Below are 22,626 nucleotides of genomic sequence, written 5' to 3' on the forward strand. Positions count from 1 at the left end.
TTCATATTAAGAATTTTGCATAAAAAATGTAAGAGTTTATAAAAAATGGCTTTTTTTTTATAAATTAAATTATCAAACAGTTTATTCAAGTACAGCCATAACAAGTGGTCGATTAATCAGTTGATTGGCAGAAAATTAATTGCCAACTATTTTGATAAACATTTAAGACTTTGGGGATTTTAAAAATAAATACATAACTGAGTTTAGGGGTGTTTAGATTAAATTTTGTTTATAATTTTGAGATTTTTGTATGCTTCTTTTTGGGGGTAATATTTGAGGTAAATTGGTAGTTTTATTTTTTATCTTTTTCTTTTGAGTTTTTTTCTTTTTGTTATAGTTCTGATTTTTTTTGTTTTTCTTCTTTAAAAAATAAATCTGAGTTTGGGGGTGTTTTTTCTATTTCTTTCTTCTTTTTAAAAAAAATAATTCTGATGTTTGGAGGTGTTTTTAATTTTTTATAATTTTGAAATTTAAAGTGTTTTTTTCTATTTGTTTGTTTTTTAATAATTTGGGTCTTATTGGAATGTTGTTGATTTTTTTAAAATACTTTTTTCTGCATTAGGTACTTTTCATACTTTAAATACATTTTCCTGATTCTATTTACTTACTTTTATTTAAATACTATTTTCAGTGCAGAACTTTATTTGTAACAGAGCATTTCCACAGGGTGGTATTATTACAAAAGTAAAGTCCTGCATTCAAAATCTTACTTAACCCTTTAAACATTACCAAATTAGCTTGATTTCTCTCAAAAACATGGGAAGAAGGCAATAAGCAACTTAAAAAGATGTGGTACAAAAGCTAGCAAAAAATAATAAAAAGTCAAAAGAAAATTACCTGAAAATTAGCCAAAAGATAAGAAAAGTAAAAAACATAAAATACTAAAAAAAAAGATACTTTGAAGACTTAAAAATATTTTTTTCTGTGACATGATTTTAATATGTAATTGTATAAAATTTGAATTATTATCTAAAATATAATTATAAGAAAATATATAATTATAAGATTAAAGACATACTTTTCTGGACATTTTTCTTGTTTTTTTGATAATATCTAATAATCTCCAAGCTGATTTTCAGGTCATTTCCATGTCACCTTCAATTTTTATTTATTTATTTATTTTTTTTTTACAATTTGGAGGATATTTCTAGCTAAGTTGCTCATTATCTTTTCTCCCATGTTTCCGAAAGAATCAAATCAATTTTCTCAGGGTTCAGAGGCTTAATTGCCTGTGAAAGGTGTCTGAACACAACACAGTATAACTGATGTTGATCCAGGTGTTAAAGAGTAAAGTAAAAGTACAAAAGTATTAGCTGATTCATTTAACTAGTTCACTAAATAATTGACTTAACTAATTAATTAGTAACCAACGCTTTAAAATAAAAGTGGTGGTGTAAAAGAAATAATATTTTAACTCCAAAATGTAGGGAAGTATAAGTAGAAGGTAGCGTACTTAAGTACAGTACTTGGGCAAATGTACTTAGTTACATTCTACCACTGGCTGTGAATACCTGTTTTTTTATTTAAAAGATTTATTAACTGCTTTAGTTATAGGCTGGAAATGGCAATGATATTAGCAGGATAGTTCTGTGTAGTTATTATACTAACAGAAGTAGCAGTAGTGGTAGTAACTCATATTTAGCAGTAGTCTAATATTTAAAGTAAAGCTGTACTGGAAATAAACAATAGGCTATATGTCAAAATGAGGAAAAATGTACAAAAACTTGTCATTAAACCATTGCCGCCATTAACAAAATTTAAGGAAAAGCCTATCTGAAGAGTAATGGGCCCCTAACACATGTATGTACAAATACAGAGCACATATACAGATACATAACACCTTAACACAAGATTGCTGTGGGACTCGAAATGTTCACTGTACTGGTATTAGTCTATGTACATCAGATAGTTAGTGTCATTATCTGTTAAATAACAAACCAAAGTATTCCAGTATCTCACTATTAACATAATTTCCAACTCGCTTATATACTTCAACAGCATAAGCAAATTCATAACATTTTGTTTTTGGTTTTGGTGTGCCACCCTAAGATTCTCAGTGGCCCCATCAGGCCACCGCTATAAATAAAAGTCTGGGAGCAGCACTGCATTAAATGAAAAAAATATATATGCATGGCATTGAAGTTAGGAGGTCTTGCATAATTTTACTTCTGAATAAGTAGGATTTCCAAACTATTTCAAGCTCCATGGTTACTTGCTGTTTGCTGGGTGACATCACCATTTCACCAAATATTTCCTTGTTTAGCGTCAGTGACTGTCCCACAACCATAAAACCAGTCAGAGGTGGTGCAGTCACTGCTGTCCACCAGCAGAGGTCGACATAAGCAAATACAGTGGATCATTTGATGCACCTGTTGTAAATGAAAGAACATGTTATGTCCCGTCAATCCCTTTCTTTACTTTATCTTTTGTAAACTGAACCATTTTTCATGATTATTAATCACATGATTTAATGCATTGTATGTTTCTGAGTTAGTCCGTTTAGTTTTCCCAGACAAAAGCATTGTTATTATCATGTAATTTTTAACTCAAACTATTAGACTGAATCACAATTCAGATAGGATGAAACTTTATTTGTGGTATATAAAGTAGGAAATGGTGAGTGCATTTATATCTAATGAACTGAAATATCGATAATTAAGTATCGACATACAATCTCACAGACTACAGTATCATGTAAAAATACAGTTTGGGAGTTGCTGACACTGATTCCATCCTCTCCACCCATTAAATGTTGCATTTTAGGTATCATAGAAAATGTTCCCTTGTTGAGTGGTATTTACACATGTTTTGTCATTTACATGTGTAGCCATAAGTCTTTGTAAAATCTTTCTTCTGCATGTATCGCCCACCTTGTTGCTGCTTCCTCAGGCTGAGACGAGTAACTTCTGGTTTGTCTTATTCTGTATCCTCTCTCTGCTGGATTTTCTGCAGGTTTTCCTCTCCTTCTGACCACCGACACTCCTGAAAAAGAAGATGTTACATGTAGACTCGAGGATTTTCTGTATTTAGAGAACCCACGTGAAGGATGACGGACTTAAAATGTTAATTAATCACCTGCCTGTCTGACTGATTAATACCTCTACCTAGTCACAGCCTTGGCAACAAGATAAGCGAGTTCAGCCATGTTAAGGACCATGCAGATAGAGGAGGAGGTGGCCATGAAAATGGTAAAGATGGTTTTCTCGGTCGGGCGTGAGATGAAGCAGTCCACCAGGTTGGGACACGGCCACTGGTCACACTGCACCAGCCGTGGCATCTGGAAACCATCGTACACCACATACAGAGCATACCTGGAGGGACAAAGACAAATGCTGTGTCGAGACAGATCACACCAAACCAGCAATAGGGCACACACACACACACACACACACACACACACACACACACACACACACACACACACACACACACACACACACACACACACACACACACAAATCCTACATGAAGCCTCCTTCAAACAGCAGCCTGAACACCAGGCTGCAGGCGTACGTCCACCAGAGGGCGCCAGCTATTGGGAGTCTCCGTTTCTTTATGGTCTCCAGCTCTTCCTCCTGACCTTTGTTGCTGAGGAAACCAGCTCTGCCAGAACCCTGCAGCACAAGAGGAAATGACATGATAAAAAAGAGAAAAGACAAGATATGATAAAACATGACATGATAAAAGATATTGTGACGAGATAAAGATCGGCATGATAAAATAAAGCAAGACATGACACGATAAAACATGACGTGACAAGATAACGCAAGACCAGGTAAAGCAAGATGTGACTTGACAAGATAAACGAAGACACGGCATGACATGTTAAAGTATGACATTACGACATAAAGCAAGATATTAAAAGATAAAGCATGGCATGACACGATAAAGGGAGACATGATGTGTTTAAAGCATGAAAAGACAAGGTAAAGCAAGACATAACATCAAATGTTAAAGTATGACATGACAAGTTTAAGTACATTTTATGATGTGATAAAGCATGATATGATAAAACAACAAATAATGTGTATTTACATATACTTTTTCAACTCAAAATTACAAGAAAAAATAAAAATAAATTTAAAAAAAAGACGTAAAATTATATTTTTAAAAAATCAAAAACCTAAAAATTATTTTTAAAAATGAAAAAAAAACCCCAACTGTAAATGTTTATCAAAAAAGTTGGCATTTAAATTTCTATAATTGACTAATCAACTAATTATTGCAGCTGTACTTGTAAAAACTGTAGTTTGTTAATTTAATTTATTACAAAAGATCAGATTTTTCAAACTCTGTTCTGATGCAAAACTCTGTTCTGATGTAAAGTAAAGCTTTCAGATAAATGTAGTGAGGTATAAAGTACAATATTTCCCTCTGAAATGTAGTGGGGTAAAAGTGAAAAGAAAATACTTAAGTAAACTACAAGTACCTCACAGATTGTGATACATGTGACAAGCAAGTATTCGTCATTTAATTTGTAACAAGTGTTTTTTGTAAATGTTCCTGTCTATGAGCAACACATGACATGATAAGACATGGGATGGACAGAATGATGGCAGACAAATGTAACAGCACACACACCTGCAAGAGCCTCTTCTTGTCGTTGTGGTTCCGATAGGCCACATACATCGCAACCAGGAGCGTTGGCGTGGAAACAAAGACGAGCTGGAGACACCAGAGACGGATGTGGGAGACGGGGAAGAACTGATCGTAGCAGACGTTTTCGCAGCCAGGCTGAAAATCAGACACAAAGAGGCATGTCATTCAATGTATATATTAAATGTACATGATAAGATCAGTGACTGGGTGCTGTACCTGTAGCGTGTTACAGGTGAAGTCAGACTGCTCGTCCCCCCAGACGCTCTCAGCAGCAACAACTAGCACCATGACCCGGAAAATAAACAGCACAGAGAGCCAGATTTTACCCAGGCTGGTGGAGTGCCGGTTTGCTCCGACTAACTGAGCGTACAGCGCAGGCCAAGACATCCTGAGGGAACAGTCAGAAACATGAGAGTATTATCATACTAGCTGCCCGTATGGATTTATGGACCAGGTTCGGCTGCTTCCTTTGAACTACACACGTGACGGCAACACAGATGGAAAGTGAGAAGGAAGGCGGTGGCAGGAGATGAAAGCAGAGACAGGCGATGAAACAAAAGACAAGTTTGACAGAAGAAGAGGATGAAAAGGAATGAAAGAGAGAGGAGGAGGAGAGACGGCCCAGAGCCAGAGTCCATGTGAACTGATGAACCTCTCTGCCCACTGTGGACTGTACTGAACCGAGCCCACTCGACTAAAAACACACTGAACACACTGTACAAACCCACACTACTACAGTCCCCGCTGAGCCTCATCCACACTCACCCATCGATTATTGATTCACTGATATGATTTACAGTACTGTGCAAAAGTCTGAGGCCTCCTTCAGCTTTGTTATTTTTAGCAAGGTTATAATGATCATACATATGTATTTCTCAGTTGTCTCTTTACTAAAAAAACAAGCAGAACTTAGAGGAAATATCTTTACAGGATTAAAAATGCAAATATTTCAGAATAAGACAAATTCTACGAGCTAAAGTTGCAACTATTTAGTGTGTTAGCGTGTTGAGAACTCTCTTGGTCAGACAATATGAGTTTTACAAAACTAATCTTCTGCTGCATTCGCAGCAGGTTGCATTCAAGACATGTCCAAAGCTCAATTTTGATTGTTTGAGCTACCGTTTGTTATGGTTGTACACTAAATATTGACTTCAGTCTGAAAAAGCCATTTTATTCTGACTTTTTTGGTGTTTTAATGCATTTTACATGTTCTCTGTATTCTTTGTTTGTATCTTAATGAAGTGACTGTAAAAAGAATAGATACATATCCTCGTTAAAACTTTGCAAAAACAACAAAAGTAAGGACTAGGACTTTTGCACTGTACTGTAGATGATATGCATGATACATTAACTCAAATCTGTTTCCAGCTGCAAATTGCCTCCTAAAAAAGTCTTGGTCTTGGGTCAACCTCCAAATTAAAAGATAAAAATACTTTTCTTACCTTGTGTCTGCAGAGTCAGGTTGTTTTCAGGAAGATATTCCACATGGTCCTTTCCTGTACAAATACAAAAAAACAAACATCTCAGTGTCACATTACTGGCGGTATGATAGAAATAAAGTAAAACTGAATGGGATCTGGGTCTTACATTGTGAGCAAAACACAAACAAACCTGAAGCACCAGTTTCCTCTGCATGAAGTCAGAGATGTCTCCAGTGTCAAGACAGCCCGAACAATGTGAGGGGACTTCCTGTAGGGGCTTTCAAAATAAAACCTCACAATGGCAAAGCTGTTGCGTCACAAATATTGCACAAATAATAATAACACACCTTTAAAAACAGAGTTTACAAAGTGCTTTGACAAACAGCAAAAGCAGAAATGGGATGCATAGAAGGCAATACAACAGCAGAAATCCAAAATGTTCTACTGAACACAGGCGAGACAAAACTAGGGTAGAGTCAGGATAAAATTGAAATAAACGGACATGTAATGTAAGATGCAGGATGCAAAATCACAATAAATAAAATAAAAAATACAAACAAATAAACCAAAACCAACAAAAGCAGTAAAACCTCAAATAAAAGGAAATAAAATAAAAAAAACCATGAATAAAATAGGTAAAATAATTAAAAAGACGACATCACATAAAAGCAAGTATATGGCCTTAAAATAGTTTTAAGTTAACATGGAGATATGTTTTAAAGAGAAATATATAGCGAAGACTGTAGAGTGATTTTCAATTTCAACGCACAGTCACTGAAACTACTATTACTATATTTACTGTGTTTGTCACTCACACCTTTTGAGAAAGTAGTAATATTAATAATTAGAAGAAGATCAAAATCAAAGCAGCAGTCGGAGATATCCTGATCTTGAGCTCCAGGTATAGGTCAAGCTCTGCTCCAAAAATGCTGGATCCTGCAAATTCCACGCTGTACTTTATTTATCAGACCTTCATTAGTCTTGTAATGGTTTCTGTTACAAACTGCTAGTCTCAAGTCCAAGCCAATATCAGTCATCATTCGTTTTTTTTTTTTGTTTTTTTACCAAGAAAGTTCCTCCAGAGTCACAATGAACAAGCAATGGAGGAAGAAGAACTCACATCTTATATTTAGATAAATGTAGTAATACTATGGCATAGAAATACACAAAAAAACCCACAAAAGTATTAGCATCAAAATGTACTTGAAGTACAAAACTTAAAATTATTAATTTTGCAGAATGGTCTATTTTAGAATAATAGGTTATATCTAATATTACTGTATACACAATATTGATGCATTCATTCACAAATCACTTGCATGTTGCTGCTGATAAAGGTGAAGCTGGGTTTGATGACTTTACAGTAGCTTAATATAAAATAATACATCATATTTATTTGTTAATGATATTTTGTATCATTAATCTGGAAAACCAGTGGTGAAATGTAAATTAAATTACCAGCTGGAACAATTAGTTGATAAATCAGTTAGCTGAATTACAGAAATTTAATTGAAAACTATTTTGATAAACATTTAAGTCTTTCCAAATAATGTTGACTTTGGGAGGTGTTTCTTCTTCTTTTTTTTTTTAATTTGAGTTTTTTTCTTTTTTAAAAAATAATCCTGAGTTTGCAAGTGTTATATAACGATTTGAAGGTTATTTTCTTTAAAAAAGAAAATCTTTCCTTTAGTGTTTTTTTTTCTTCTTAAAAATATTTTGTAGTTTTTTTTACATTATAAAATTCAAATTAAAAATTAAAAAATCATAATTTTGAGTTTTTCTGCATTGGGTTGTTATACTTGTAATACTTTAAGTGCATTTTCCTGATAATACCTACTTACTCATTACGTAACATTGTCAATGCAGGACTTTTACTTGTAATTGAGTATTTTTCGCAGTGTGGTATTAGTACTTTTATTTAAGTAAAGGATCTGAATACTTCTTCCAGTACTTGAGTAAAAATATTTCCACGTTAACTGAACTTCATGTGAAGTGCCCCTTTAATTATGCCACGGTACCATAATAAATGTGACCGTACAGACGTTTACAAATGTTATGCAACTGTAATGAAATGAAATGGTCACAATCCATTGATCTAACAGGATGCCCGGGCAGCGTGGAAGTCAGACGAACTGAAAGAACAACACTGCATTGTGATAAGCAGTGTGTGCATGTTTGTGCATGTTGGTGTGACCCTCCGTGACTGAAACAGGACACAGGTAGAGAGTCAAAGTGACTTTTAGGAGCCCAGCCATCACTTGGCATAAGTCGTCCTGCAGGACAGTGCAGCTCTGTGTGCTGCTAATGACTGTGACTGAAGAGCTCTCCACACTGTTTGTTGACGTGTGGGAGCAAAACCAACTGTGGATGCTCACAAAACTGAAACGAAAACTTTTGAGGGGGCTGTAACATATTCTGCATATTCTGCTGGAGCTACAGCTTCTGGATAGATTTTTTGACATGAGTGTTTTGAGTATGTACGTGGTAAAGTATTCAGAATCTTGTTTAAGAGTTCATTCATAGAAGTTTAAATAAATAATGAGGTAAGAGTTGTTTCCTCTGAATACCGACACTGTGTGTAATATTACAAAATGAGCAGCGGTGAAATGTAACTCTTAACAAAGCTGAGGTACTTGTACTTTACTCGAGTATTTTCTTTTTAGGCCACTTTATAGCTTTACTCCACTATATTTCAGAGACAAATTATTATTCTTTTTACTTCTCTACATTTATCTGACAGCTTTACAGATTAAGGTTTTCGCAGAAAAGACATAGGAAGAGTTCCTGAAATTGTGTTATCTGCCTTTTTTTATTTTGAGTTGTGGGGGAGTTTTTTCTATTTTTTTCAAATATTGTATAATTTTTGTGTGCTTTAAAAAATAATAATTTTAAGGGGTTTTTGTATGTGGTTTTTTTGGGTCTTTTTTTAAATTTATTTTTAAAATAAATGTTATATTTTGGGGTTGTTTTGGGGGGGTGTTTCTAATATATATATTTCATTTTAAATCATTTTTTCAGCATTGTTTACTTGTAATTGTTGACTAAGTACTTTTTCCTTATTGCACTTACTTACTTTTACTTATGTACCATTTTCGATGCATGACTTTTACTTGTGAAAGTGTATTTTCACCGTGTTGTATTTCTACTTCTACTTAAGTAAAGGAACTACTTCTTCCACTGCTGAAAATGAGCAGCAATGATCTGGAGGGGCAGGAAAAAATCCATGGTTGAGACAGAGAGGGCGTCAGTGATTCTAATGGAGTCATTAGGGGAATAACAGCGACACTTATTCTTGATGCATATCAATGAATGGATATCAGTGTCAGGAGCGGACTCAAAGAGCCACTGTTTGATCTCTCAGTCAGGACAGGGATAAAGGAAGAAAAAAAACAGAGGGAGAAAGGCTGACGGATTGTTTCAAGCGGGTCACACAAAGTGAATGAGTAGGGAGACGCAGAGAGAGAGAGAGAGAGGTAAAACAGAGCTGATTGTTAGAGTAGCTCCTGATCAGCCTGCCAGCAGGAGAACAGAGGGCGCCAGTGTCAGGATACACACACAACCACACACTGTACAGCACTCACAGATATATGTTACCCAGGAAGCTACGCACACACGCACACACGCACTGTAATGAGTGAGGGGGAGAGCAGCATGTGACTGAATAGCAGATCTCAGTACTGTAGGTGGACTTGGCGGACTGATCCTGGATCAGCCACTCTACTAATTTTGCAAGATGTCAGGATGATTTTTGTATTTTGACAAAATTTTCAACAGCTATAACAAGTTCTCTGCAAGATTCAGACTTCTGTTGGTGCCTTAGGTGATGTTTTTGATTTTTCCACATTCAAAGTTGTGAATACTGGGTCCTAAGACTTGGATCTGACTTCTTTCAGACTTCTCCCCAAATATAAACGATACTCTTGACGCACATTTTGTAATTTTGAAGGGAAAACTACTGAACTTAAGTTTTATGGATTGTTTTCATGCCACTTTTCGGCTTGATTTACAGAGGAACAAAAAGAATCTTGCATGATGAACCTGATTTTTTTTTAAGCAAAATATTACATACATAAAATGATTTGCTGTGAAATATCCTATCAGACACAGATTTTAAAATGTACTTGACTTCTAAATTTAAAACTCAAAAATTACAAGTTGAAAACAAAAATACCTAATATTTCAATTTTACTTAATTTGTTTAGCCGGCCATAACAGTTTTTGTTGTTTATTTTCTCCCATTATTTGTACAATTGAATTATTGTTATCATTTTTTTTTTTACATTATTTGTAAAATTAGGAGATGTAATTTTTTATCATCAAAATCTGGAACATACATACTCCATATAACAAATGCATTCAAAATAGCTGTTTTTTGTCAAAATGTGTCAAATATAATCATAACAATAAAGAAAACAACACATTTCGTCACTTGATGCAGGTACTCACTCCGAACCAGTAGGGGGCGGTAAAGCTGGTTGAGGATTGAGGTCATCGACAACCACACCGGAAACGGAAACGACCTCAGTCCCATTCGTTGTTTTAGCTTCGATAAAATATCCCAGCACGTTAGAAGTCGGTACCTAAAATCATAAATATATCAGTGAAAACCTTAAAATGGCCCTTGAATCGCGGATCACACAGGAAGAGATCAAGAAGGAACCAGAGAAGCCCATTGACCGGGAGAAGGTGAGCAGCGGCACTTTAGTTAACGTTAGCTTGAGCTAACCTGGCTCTGCTAGCTGATGTCAATGCTAACAGATTGAAGACTTTAGGACAAACACACATAGCAAAAGCATATGCAGACCAGTATTACTGCTTTGATTTTCATATGTGATGCTCTGCTCATTACCGTCAAATTAAAGTGAAACTGAATAGTAACGTTAGCCTCTGCATCGTACGCATGCTAGCATGCTAGCTAACCATAATTATTGTGCATCTCTGCTATTTTCCTGTAATCATCTATTAAAACATAAAAAAAAAACATACCTGCATTTAGATTTTTGCTTCCTGTTATTGTCTTGCACAGCCAGCCCTTCCTTTCAAAGTTAGGGTTTTTATAATGTCCTTATGTTTGACGTAGACCTGCCCGCTTCTGCTGCGAGTATTCACCACCAACAGTGGCAGACACCACCGACCAGACGAGTTCGCCCGTGGAAACGTTCCCTCGAGCGAGCTGCAGATATACACGTGGTATGATCGCAAACATTTCGCCATTTTTTTTATCCAATTGGACGTTTGTCAATGCATCAAGTTGTGTTTTTAGACCGTAATAGCTCCTGCCTCAGTTAATATGTCATTTTAATATACAGCAAAGCTTTGGAAAAGGTCTCTGATTTGTAATGTGTTTTTAAGGATGGATGCTACTCTGAAGGAACTAACCAGCCTGGTGAAGGAAGTGCATCCAGAGGCCAGAAAAAAGGGGACCAACTTTAGCTTTGCTATAGTCTACCCAGACCCCAGAGGGAAAATGTACCGGTTGGTGTCATATTATATCTGCACTGTCTGGACTCATGGAGCAGGCCACTTGCTATTTTGGTGAAATCATGTTCACTCTAATTTGAAATTGGTTGTGTTGCTCCTTACAGGTTGAAAGACATCGGCAACACCGTGTCAGGCAGAAAGGGCCCAGATGACTCCATGACGTTGCAGTCTCAGCGCTTCCAAATTGGAGACTATCTGGATATAGCAATCACACCGCCCAACAGAGCCCTGCCCCTTAACACACGCATGAGGCCTTTCTGAACATATAAAACGTGACATAAATCGACACACATCAAACTGTTTTTTGTTGTTCTTTTTCATTGCCTCATCTTGGATGGTTTTTGCCTCATTTTATAGAATGTGACATGTATTAAAGTTGTCGTTTTTTCCAAAGTTTCTGTCTGTTTTTGTGAAACATACTGTGAGAAGGTGAGAAGGTATCCAGAATTGTCTTAATTTTCAAAAGAAAAAATGATGCACTTGTATTGTTAAAAGATTTCAGGTGGTCCAGATCCCACTAAAATATTTGGCATCAGAATTCCTGATAATACCACAGAGATGTTTCAGCTCCTGAAGTTTGCGAAAACAGCTGATGGACTAAATTGCAACTCCTCTGGGAGCGAGTTTAAAATAAATTTAAGTATCATCAGTGCTTTCATATATGGTTGTTTGCCAACACTCATAATAAAAGAATACTTTGCAAATCTATTTTAAAACAGGTGTGTGTGTGTAGAAGAGAGATAAGCAGAACAGAAACTGCAAACAAACTCCACACACACACAAAAATAATATATTTATCGTGGTGTTTTGGTAACTTGACCTTCTTTCGCCTAATGGAGATCTAGTTACTAAAATGTTCCAATGAAAACATTTTTGTAGTTAGTGTGGGAGTTTGCCAGTGGTTTGCAACACTGACTTTAGTTAAATTCCATTTAAAATTACAAAAGTGTTCCATCCAAAAAATACACAAAACAAAAGTTGTGTTTTTAGGTATTTAAAACACCTAAAGGTCTTAAAAACGGGGGAATGCTATGGACATTTATGTATACGTGTAGTGGTAATTAAGGACGGTTTTATTTTGATAGCTATAACAGGAAGTCTTGCGTTCTCCAGCGGCGCATGCGCAATGTCAGCTATTGATAGCTAGCAGAGGAAACTGCGGAGCTAACCAATCGTAAGCTAAATATAGCAGCCATTCATACACAAAACACAAGTTAAAATGTTTCGGAGGAAATTGACAGCGCTAGATTATCACAACCCCGGTGGATTTGACAGCACAGGTAAGAGAAAACTCGTTAGGAGCTCCTTCATTTTGCTCGGTGATGGAAACGTGGAGACAGCTAACGTGTAACGTCATGCAAAGTGCTGTCAACGAAATGCAGCTCTGTTTATAAAATATTAGTTTTATTCTGCTTTTTTTGAATGACAAACTTGTACTTTTGTTAGCTCAAGAGATCTTTTACGACCTAGTTATGCGACACACGTTTATTCAGCTGCACAGATTGTTAAAGAAAATAACAACTGGGGGGTAAATGCATGACCCTCCATTCACCATGAACAGCCATATTTTTAGTTTCTGGCTGTGATTATGAACATTTTTAGTATACTTTTTATTTGACAAAATTACTCCCTTACAGCAGTTGGGCTATTTCTCATAGAAACATAAGAAAATAAGTGTCAATCTTTACAATAGCTACTATATATCCCTCCCACCCCACGATCCCCATTTTTTTTAATATATCATAAACAAATAAAACAGATACAGAAACAAAAGAATAAACACTTGTGGGTATGGTTGGCTTCTACCTCACCACATTTCTGCCAGCAGCTTCTGATTTACATAGGTGACGGATGTTAAAAAGAAACATATTTGGATTTTCCAAGAGTATTCTCTCCAAATTAATGAACATGGGCTTTTACATGTACATTTAGGAGATTTTTTAAAGAAAACATGCCTTGGAAACCCACTTGCAGGGCTCTGAGGATATTTCAGGCAACTATAAAATATGACCATTTAAGGTCATACTAAGCCAAATCAAAAAACTCCAAAGAAATATTTGAAGTGCCTCCCTCATTTTGCACCACTTCTCATAAATAACAAACAGTCCCTTATTGAAAATTAGCGGGCGTGAAGCGAATACATAGCTCTGTGGCCTCTTATCTTAATCTCACTCATAAGGCTGAGGTTTATTATTATTCAGTCTACCTTTATTACATGATGGCAAACTACTGTATGAACTGTAACCATTTGTCCATCGGTGTCTAAAGAAGGCCTATTTGTCTCTTCTCTGCTCAGATGAGACACAGTTTAGGAACTGCATTGTGTGGCTGGAGGACCAGAAGATTCGACATTATAAAATAGAGGACAGAGGAAACCTGAGAAACATCCCGAGCTCAGACTGGCCAAAAGCCTACCAGAAGGTAAGACTGTGTTTTTGTCCATTACCAAACTTTGCCATGTAGAAAATGCCACATTTTAAGAAGCACTGTGTAATATTTAGGGGGATTTAGAGGCATATAGCAGTGAGGAATTCAAATTATAACCAGCTGAAACTACTCAGGGTTAGAGTTTCTTTGTGTTGTTCATTGTTCAGAAGGTTTATATCGGGAGCTGAATTATTTACAGAGTTCTCCTTCTCACCAAAACAAACAGACCGTGTGATTTAAATTGTTAGAAGCACTAAAAAAATCACTTTCATGGTACAAATCAGTGTACCTGCTCCGTATGTAGATATAAACATCTCATTCTAAGGTAACAAAAGATTCTCATCTTAAGGTGATTATAGACTAAAGAAGACATACTTATTACATTATATTCCATTTTTGCCAATATATGCCTCTAAATCCTACACAGTGGAGCTTTAAAGGTGACATGAATGGGATTATGAATAGGATTTTCATCAGTGTAAATAAAGCTGTCAGTGCCTTCTTATGTGCATGATGTGTGTTTCTGTGTGCAGTACCTGCAGGACCTGAACTGTCCCTTTGGCGTCCAGGAGAAGCAGGAGGCAATAGACTGGTTACTGGGCCTGGCTGTAAGATATGAGTATGGAGACAACGGTAAGATGGCTGCAGGAGCATGTGTGTTGTGATGTCAGTGAAAAGTTTGAAGTATCACCCAGCATTAGTTTTACTGCTGTAATAACGACGGTGACCAGGAGATGGAGACATTGTAAAAGGAAAAAAGTCTTCAAATGATTTCAGCTCAACAGTCAAGTTCTTCTATTCCAGAAACTCTGCTGTCAAACATGATTAAAACAATCTTTTTTTTTGAATCCTCATATGACACACTATTATATTCTCTTTACATAGCTACAATGTGTTTATGGTATTTGATGTGTCTCTTTAGTGGACAAATATAAGAACTGTGAGCCTCTGTCAGCCTCTGGAAACAGCGACAAAGCAGCGGACCCTCTCATCAATCTTGACAGTAAGTAGAAACATGTCTCTGCTCCTCCGCCTGTCCTTGTACTCAGCTCTCGCACATTCTCCCCTTTGTTCTAGGTGAAGGCTGATTTTTTTTCTTCTTTTTTTTAGGTAACTCACCAGATTTCAAAGCAGGAGTGACAGCTCTGGCCAACATCCTCCAGATACAACGACATGATGACTACCTGGTTATGCTCAAGGTGGGAGCGTGCTAAAGATGAGCTATCTTTGCTTTAAATTACTCAGGCTTGTAAGATTTTTTTATCCCTTTGTGTTTTCATGTTCTCCTGCCAGGCTATTCGTATTTTGATCCAGGAGAGACTTTCTCCAGAGGCCATCACTAAAGCCAGCCAGAACAGAGAGGTACTGTAAACTGATGACACACATTTATCAAGAATATCTATCAGGGTTCCTACAGCTTCAGGCAAGTTAGATTTTTGACACGTTTTGATGCAACTTGAAGTGAAACATAGGACCAATTTGATGAAAACATGAACTATTATCAATTACTTACTAGGGACAATTTTGCCCAAATACTTCAACATAAAAACAATAGCTACATAAACAATTAAGTTAAAAAAAGTTAGATGATCTTCTTCAAATGCTGAAAAAATTGAACTCTGCAAGTATGAACCTGAAAATGATCATAATAACGGACCTTTAAATGAGTCATGTACACAGTATTTTTAACATTTGTTTCTGTGTTTCTCAGGGTGTTCCTGTAACTTTAGACAAGCACATCCTGGGTTTCGACACTGGAGGTGAGTGCTGCTTTTTGGCTGAAGAGTAACAGAAAAGGAAAAATTCAAACACAAGAAGACAATTAAAAAAAATTACACAGTATCTTTTTTTTTCTTTTCCCCTTCAATAATTTTGTAGCCCCTCAGATTAAAATTGGGACCAAGTGGTGCAGCGTGGAACAGAATGAACATTAATGTATCCAGTGCAGCTCAATAAGCTATATGAGAGTGATCTATGTTTGTTTTCAGATGCCACTCTGAATGAAGCGGCCCAGATCCTGCGCCTGCTGCACATCGAGGAGCTCAGGGAGCTACAGACCAAGATCAACGAGGCCATCGTAGCCGTGCAGGCCATCATCGCTGACCCCAAGACAGACCACAGGTTGGGCAAGGTCGGCAGATGAGAGTGAGGATGAAGACAGACGGTGGAGGAAGGGAGGGACTAAGTAATGGGAGTTTTAATTTGATTTGGCGAGGAAAAGCCTGTCTTTGTTGGACAAAAATGAGTTTGTATTTTTAATTGTGTTGCATGAGATCAGAGTGATCCGATTTGGAATTTGGTGCAAATGTGAGCAAATGCCAAACTTTCAGATGCTGTCTTTCAGTTTTGTATTGCAGCGTGGATACATTTATGTCAAAACACACTACAATACTGCAATTGGTTCTTGATTAATTAGTGTTGAAATACTCACTTCTGCTAATATGTTAGTGGGCTGAACCTTCTGATCCTCTCCTGGCTGCATCAATCTGTCCCTCAACAGAAACCACAGAGAAGCTCCTGAAATGTTCAAACTGACAGTCACATTAGTATCTTTTCTTTCTCGATGGAAGGTTATTTTGAAATGGTTTACATTGACGCTGTGGGAAAAAATATAAATACAGCTGAACAGACTTTGGCTCCTGTGCTTCTTGTGTTGTCGACGTTTGGTCGTAAATTTCCTCTGAAGCAGCAGAGCTGAAACGAGAAGACAAATAATCCCAAAGAGTCTGTCAAGTACCAAATCACATTTTATTGTTATAAATATCACATCTTATAAAAAGATAAAGATTTGAAAAGAAGTAGTAATAAAAATATTTGGCAGTAAAAAGAGTGTAACGTTCTTTCATCATGTGTGGAAAACAGATTAGTAGTGCAGAGAAATATGGCAGGACTGTGGTCGCTGGGATGTGACTGTGGCACACAGTAATCAGATTACAGTAATCTGATCACAGAAATCATTTCAGTCACTCAATAATGTCCATAATTTTCTATATAAATGTATTACATACTTAAACTTAATTTTCCAAATTCCATAAAACGTGATAATTCTAGTCGGGTAATGAATAATCCTGCTGATTAGGCTTTGACGTCCACCACTTAAATTCTTGTAAATCGCAGTTGTTTTTTTTTCAGTTATGATGTCATAATTTGATATTTTGAGAAATACACTTTTTTTGCAGTGTTGGATTAGATAATTGGTATCAAACTTCTCATTTTTTTTCAAGAAACAAATACCAAATCACAAAACATTTAACTGTTTCTTTTACCTGCTTTTGATAAAAACAAGTTTTTAAAAATAACAGGTAAAAGAAACAAATGAAGCACCAAAAACTCAGAAGTGAATTTGAAGACATTCCTTGTGTGAAGCTCGTGGGGAACTACAACAATTGGTAAAATTTGCAGGGAAATTGTAGTGTTTGGACAACATTGCAAGGCTGCACAAAATTCATGGGAATTTTTTGATTAATTGCTGTGATTGCGACATCACTAAATCCTGGAGGGATATTTATATTTGTCCAGAAATCACTGTGAAAGCTAAATATTGAGACGGATCTTTAAAGCCACCGCGGCCAGCGGACCAAAAAGAAATCTGATGCTCAGTTTGACAACAGAACTTTGGCTCGGACAGTAAAAAAAAAGCTCCTCAGGTCATTCTTCTTTGGCTTTAAAAAAACAGGAAACCTACAAACACATTTAAAAAAAAAAATCAGATTCTGTAGGTTTATTCGGTATAAAAACAAAACAAAAAAAAAAACTCACGTACAAAAATACAGTAGAAAAAAACAAACTAAAAATGAGGTATAAAACAAATTTACAAAACATTTATTTTGGGGTTATATCTTTACGGTGAGATAATGGGGTTGGGGTCAGGGTGAGTGGACGGGTTGTAAATTTGCTCCAACGGTCAATCTGGCAACAGGAAGTCAACTTGCTCCCTTCTGAGTGTCCTTTTTTGACTGAGGGACACTGGGGAGGGCACGTCTTCAGGTGGTCCTGCCCTCAGATCAGCAATCGCCCCAGAACTTTAGCACCAAAGGACTCTGTAGCTGCCAGTCTGTCGTTAGTGGCTCCCTGAGACACAAATGAATGTCATCGTCATCAAATATTTTCATGAAAAAAAATTCAAAACTTTTCAAGGATCCCAATTTTTTTTCTTGCCCCTCCTTGCCCGGTGTTTTTCCAAGCATACAAGATCAAAACCGTATACACACATAATTTTATTGTCCCTAATGATGTGTTTAAGGACCTTCGGAAATTCGAAAATTCCACCTATAACTTCTGTTTTTACAGTTTCTGTCTGTAATAAATGATGTCATTTTTTTGGTGATTCTTAAAGAAAACATGCCTTCTAAACCCGTTTCCTTAAAATAAAAAAAAATGAATAAAAAAACTGCCAAATATATTAAAATGATGAAATTGTTATGTCTTTCAAACCCGTGGTTTTCCTTAAAAATTGATTTTAAGGGGAAAAAAAGAAAATTGCCCTATTTACATTTGCAAGAAAATGGTCAAAACATTAAAAAGAAAAAAAAACACAATAAAAAAAGAAGACAAAACTGCCAATTTAAAAAAAAGAAAATATGTGAGTTTGAAAGGCAGTAAAATAAAAACAAAATACAGCCATTTAAAGTTGTATGCTGCTGCCATAAGCCAAAAGTGCTTAAAAAATGATTTGACATGCCTAGTGGAGAGATGCAACATGGGGAAAAAAAATGACATTTTTTATGATAAACAAATAAAAACAATCAAAACATCACACATTAAAACTACATTATGTTGTCAGTGACACAAAATAAATTGAATGTTATATTACATTTATGTCATTTCATTTATTACACACAACAAAATTTCCATGATTATTCCAGTACTTTAAATATTTTTTTACTAATTCCACACCTGGAAAATGTGATTGTGAAATTCCATGACTTTTCCAGGTTTCCCATGACTGTGGGAACCCTGATATTACACTTCCAGTGGAAGTCCAAACCTTCTTCTCTGCTAGTTTACAGCTCCAGGTGGAAATGAAGAGTTAAAGGTCTGATTGTGTCTTCCTGTGTGAATCCAAATGTAACAGGATGAAAGTTGAAGTGCTGCAGTGGCGTAATGACAGAACAAACACACCTTCCATCCTGAACAAAGCCCTGCACTTACAACCTGTGACGACTGAGAATTATCTCCGTAAAGAGCATGTGTGTGTCTGTGTTCGTGAATTCAGCAATAACAGCTTTTAAGCCTCTCACAGCCAGCTCCCAAACCCTTAACAAGTGTGTTTTAGAGCTGTCATCATGCTCACAATTACACCACACGGCCACGTCTTTGAAGCAAGCGGCTGTTATTTAGTCTGAGGCTTTAGAGAGCGTTAGAGGACGTGACTTTTACAGCAACACACACTAGTGACAGCCGTCATTCGGGCCATTGTAAGACACACAAACTGAACTGTGTGTTTCTATCGATTTTACACTCTCTGCAGATGTGCGCAGCTTTGGCAGCGCCATCTGCCAAGGTGCTACTTTAGGGATTATCGTGTGTTCAGAGGGCGACTTTGTACTTTCAAGGTGTTTAACTCAACGCTTTGAAAAGACCTGAAGCCATCTGCACACATCAACACATCAAACATGACACACAAACGCAAAATACAAGCGGAGGGCCGCAGACAGCTGCGTAATCATTGTTCTTGTGTCTATTTCATGGGTGGGTGTGAAGTCACCAAACACACACACACACACACACACACACAGAGGACAGTGGAGGGTCTTCGCCAGCTGTGTGATGACTGCTTTCTGGATGCAGGGTGATGAAACACAAACTTGGCTTTCTTCAGACAACAAAGGTTGTGTTTACATCTTTTTTTAATTTTTTTTTTTCAGTCGGAGCTCAGCTTCTTATTGAAACTGGCAGAATCTGATGACATTGTTTTTGTTTCAATCAGGGCCATTATACCTCAGATACTCTGGTAATTGTTTATGTTTTGTGCAAACTATTTATTTTACTTTAAAAAACTGTTTATAGTATTTTTGTGATAATGTGGCGGTCTTGGTAATATGGTATTTTTTTTTCACCGACACTTTTTCAGGCCTTAAAAAGCACTCCGCTTTGAACAATAAGCTGTCATATACGGTAAACCACAATGAAATTTCAGGAAGGTATGAAGGTATGAAATATTACATACCTCCCGAGTGTACTCCTTTTAAAAGTTCTCGCACATATATGCGACCTGAACCGGATTGTTACACTTGAAGTCTATTGTCTCTCGATTTTCGTAAATAACTTTCGTATGTCGGGCACTGCCGACATGCAGGTGACTTACACTCAGTGCTGCGCCTGAACACATGCTGTTCAGCAAAGTATTGCTGTAACATATATGTGCATTTTTCATAATGAGCATGTGCGTTTGATGGATGGATGTATTTGTTGTTGTTACTGTTGTATTTTACTGTGTATGTATTGTTGTTTTTTGTACGGTTTCTATACTGCAGACACTGAAATCCAAGGCAAATCTATCTATCTATCGTAACTCTAGCTCAGTGTCCCTTTTGCTCACCTTGCTTATCTTGGAGAAATAATTCCAATAAATGGCCAACAATTACACAACACAAAGTCAGTGGAGAGCGCTGAGCTGTTTTCCCCTCTGGTGGGGGCGGGCCTTAAGTGCGCTCTGTCTCTATAGCAAACCTGGCTGTGCAGACTGTGTAGATATTAATGTAAGAAGTTAATACATCCTGAGTTTCCCGTAGATTTGAATGCAACGCTCTCAGCCACTACCTCCCCGTGTAGGGTTAACTGTGTTTCCTGTCTCTGTGTAAGTGCAGCCTTCAGGGTTAAGGTGACATCTGGTGGGAGTTGACTGATGTGATGACATCACTGCACACAAACCAATGAGCTCACTGTCTGGTGCACCTTCATGTCAGCGTGTGTGTGTGTGAGAGAGAGAGGGCGTTTGGTTGTGATTATACAGCGCCAAAATTACACATCTGAGCACAGTCTGAAAAGAGTGTGTGTGTGTGTGACAGTGATAGTGTATTGTGTGTTTGTGAGAAACAGTGAGGCTCATACCTGATAGACACTGGGTAGTTGCTATGGCGATGCCGTACAGGTGAGAGCGCTGGTCAGGCAGGTATTCATCTGTGATCTGACTGTTGTCTTTGTTTACTGCGATCACGCCGTCCCTATGAGACAGAGACAGAGACAGAGGCATTGAGGAGGGTGAACACTGATCAGCTCATTGATTAGTGATCAGTGATGAAGAAACAGTGAGACAGATAAAGATGGCTACCTCCTCCAGTCAGTGTAGTAGAAGTGGTTCCTGTAGTAGACCATGCTGAACGGGTAGTTGAGGCTGGGGTGAATCACTCTTCGCCCTGAACCGTCCGGGGACACACACTCTAAACGCTTTGTACCTGACGCACACAGCAAAAGAAAAATATGGATCAGTATTTTTCTTGAAATTGATGGTAGTGTCATTTGGTGATTAAATGAATAGAGATTAAATGATTTTTAACGGCATGTATAGCAGATTGCAGAACTTTTTATCCCTTTGTCTTGTTTGCAGATCTTCCAAAATTAGTACTCTGAAAAGTTCACCTCATCCCCAGTGGAAATTATTCCCTTGAGTGATAATGGTAGTTGACCAGTGGTCACACTATGTTGTATGTTTACATGCACAAAATATTCTGCTTTTCCCCCTTATTCCCGAAAAAAGACATTTGTCTTTCTCCTTCTGACCAAAAAACGTGGGCTTTTCTTTAGGGCGTGCATCTCTACCACAACTATTGGGGAACATAACAACACACAGAGGTAAACAGAAAAGAGGCCATGTGTTGAAAACTGCTGTAAAATCTGCAATTAAGATGCACATTCTGAATGCACTGTCTAAACAATGCTCCTAAAACCTGAATAATATCAGCATATCACACGTCTTAATCACAAAATGCTACATTCAGAAAAAGGCCTAATTCAGAATATCCAAACAGAATAAGCTGGTAACATGCCCCGTGTCAAATTCATAATAATAGTGGAATATTAGTGTGCATGTGAACACAGTCACTGGCAGAAGGTGTGTTTACCTGCATCAGCCCAGCAGATTTGCCTTGAAGAAGAGTCATACGTGAGAGCGTTTGGCAAACCGATGCCATCAGACACCACCACCCTGCGGTTCTGACCGTCCACTGACGCACTCTCGATCTTTGGGGCCTCTCGGTTCCAATCGGTCCAATACAGAGTGCTGCGGAGACACAAGCAGGAGCAAGGCTCAAGGTTAATGTTTGTTTCACTTGTTCGGTCAGGCAGGTAAGTCAGAAATCTACTTGTCCCAAATCAATTTTTACTAGCCCCTGTACAAATTGTTTTATGCATCAGCAATTTTCAAATAATGGCAACAACAACAGAGATGTGCCTCTGGGAAACCAACCCTGTTGATCCCAATTACTGTAATTTCAGTTACTGTGCGTCACTCTGCTGACCAGTGCTGGAATATCACTCAGTACATTTACTCAAGTACTGTACTTAAGTACAAATCTGAGGAACCTTTATGTCACTTGAGTATTTTAATCTTGTGCCAATTTCTACTCCACTACACTTCAGAGGGAAATCTTTCTGAATCCACGACTATTATTCTACAACTACTTTACCAATTCAGATTTTTGCGCACAAACCATATGAAAGTATACAAGAGCAGCTGAAACTATTAGTTGATTATGAG

General features: G+C 37.1%; 4 protein-coding genes across 16 annotated transcripts in view; 2 read left to right on the top strand and 2 right to left on the bottom strand.

The window, feature by feature from the left end:
* Positions 1 to 212: 212 nt before the first annotated feature.
* LOC121966749 (gap junction beta-6 protein-like) lies at positions 213 to 10,602 on the bottom strand. Of its 3 annotated transcripts, none has more exons than XM_088074170.1 (8): positions 10,467 to 10,602; positions 6,211 to 6,297; positions 6,042 to 6,095; positions 4,816 to 4,987; positions 4,582 to 4,734; positions 3,466 to 3,614; positions 3,105 to 3,311; positions 213 to 2,982 (listed from the first exon to the last, which is right to left on the bottom strand). In XM_088074170.1, exons 4-8 carry the CDS (start codon positions 4,984 to 4,986, stop codon positions 2,886 to 2,888), a joined length of 777 nt encoding a protein of 258 aa, XP_087930296.1. In that variant the 5' UTR covers position 4,987; positions 6,042 to 6,095; positions 6,211 to 6,297; positions 10,467 to 10,602; the 3' UTR covers positions 213 to 2,885. The 3 variants fall into 3 exon arrangements, with proteins under 3 accessions (XP_087930296.1, XP_087930298.1, XP_087930297.1); XM_088074172.1 differs by having other exon boundaries at positions 3,080 to 3,311; XM_088074171.1 differs by having other exon boundaries at positions 3,076 to 3,311.
* sap18 (Sin3A associated protein 18) lies at positions 10,564 to 11,894 on the top strand. The gene is made up of 4 exons (XM_042513245.2): positions 10,564 to 10,706; positions 11,101 to 11,210; positions 11,373 to 11,495; positions 11,606 to 11,894. Exons 1-4 carry the CDS (start codon positions 10,635 to 10,637, stop codon positions 11,760 to 11,762), a joined length of 462 nt encoding a protein of 153 aa, XP_042369179.1. The 5' UTR covers positions 10,564 to 10,634; the 3' UTR covers positions 11,763 to 11,894.
* Positions 11,895 to 12,610: 716 nt separating this feature from the next.
* On the top strand, positions 12,611 to 16,558 carry rtraf (RNA transcription, translation and transport factor). The gene is made up of 8 exons (XM_042513080.2): positions 12,611 to 12,781; positions 13,798 to 13,922; positions 14,462 to 14,561; positions 14,851 to 14,931; positions 15,039 to 15,127; positions 15,222 to 15,290; positions 15,640 to 15,688; positions 15,917 to 16,558. Exons 1-8 carry the CDS (start codon positions 12,721 to 12,723, stop codon positions 16,069 to 16,071), a joined length of 729 nt encoding a protein of 242 aa, XP_042369014.1. The 5' UTR covers positions 12,611 to 12,720; the 3' UTR covers positions 16,072 to 16,558.
* A 99-nt stretch (positions 16,559 to 16,657) lies between these two features.
* The window catches only part of nid2a (nidogen 2a (osteonidogen)), a 68,804-nt gene continuing 62,835 nt past the window's right edge, over positions 16,658 to 22,626 (bottom strand). For all 11 annotated transcript variants that reach the window (XM_088074762.1, XM_088074756.1, XM_088074763.1 and 8 more), the window contains 4 exons: positions 21,992 to 22,149; positions 21,202 to 21,325; positions 20,982 to 21,094; positions 16,658 to 17,999 (listed from right to left, as the gene is read on the bottom strand). In XM_088074762.1, the coding sequence (XP_087930888.1) occupies positions 17,989 to 17,999; positions 20,982 to 21,094; positions 21,202 to 21,325; positions 21,992 to 22,149 (406 nt within the window). In that variant the 3' untranslated portion in view covers positions 16,658 to 17,988. The remainder of the gene's footprint in view (positions 18,000 to 20,981; positions 21,095 to 21,201; positions 21,326 to 21,991; positions 22,150 to 22,626) is intronic.

This window comes from Plectropomus leopardus, chromosome 24, assembly GCF_026936395.1.
Source record: "Plectropomus leopardus strain MGB_pleo_1.0 chromosome 24, ASM2693639v1, whole genome shotgun sequence".
Lineage (NCBI taxonomy): Eukaryota > Metazoa > Chordata > Actinopteri > Perciformes > Serranidae > Plectropomus > Plectropomus leopardus.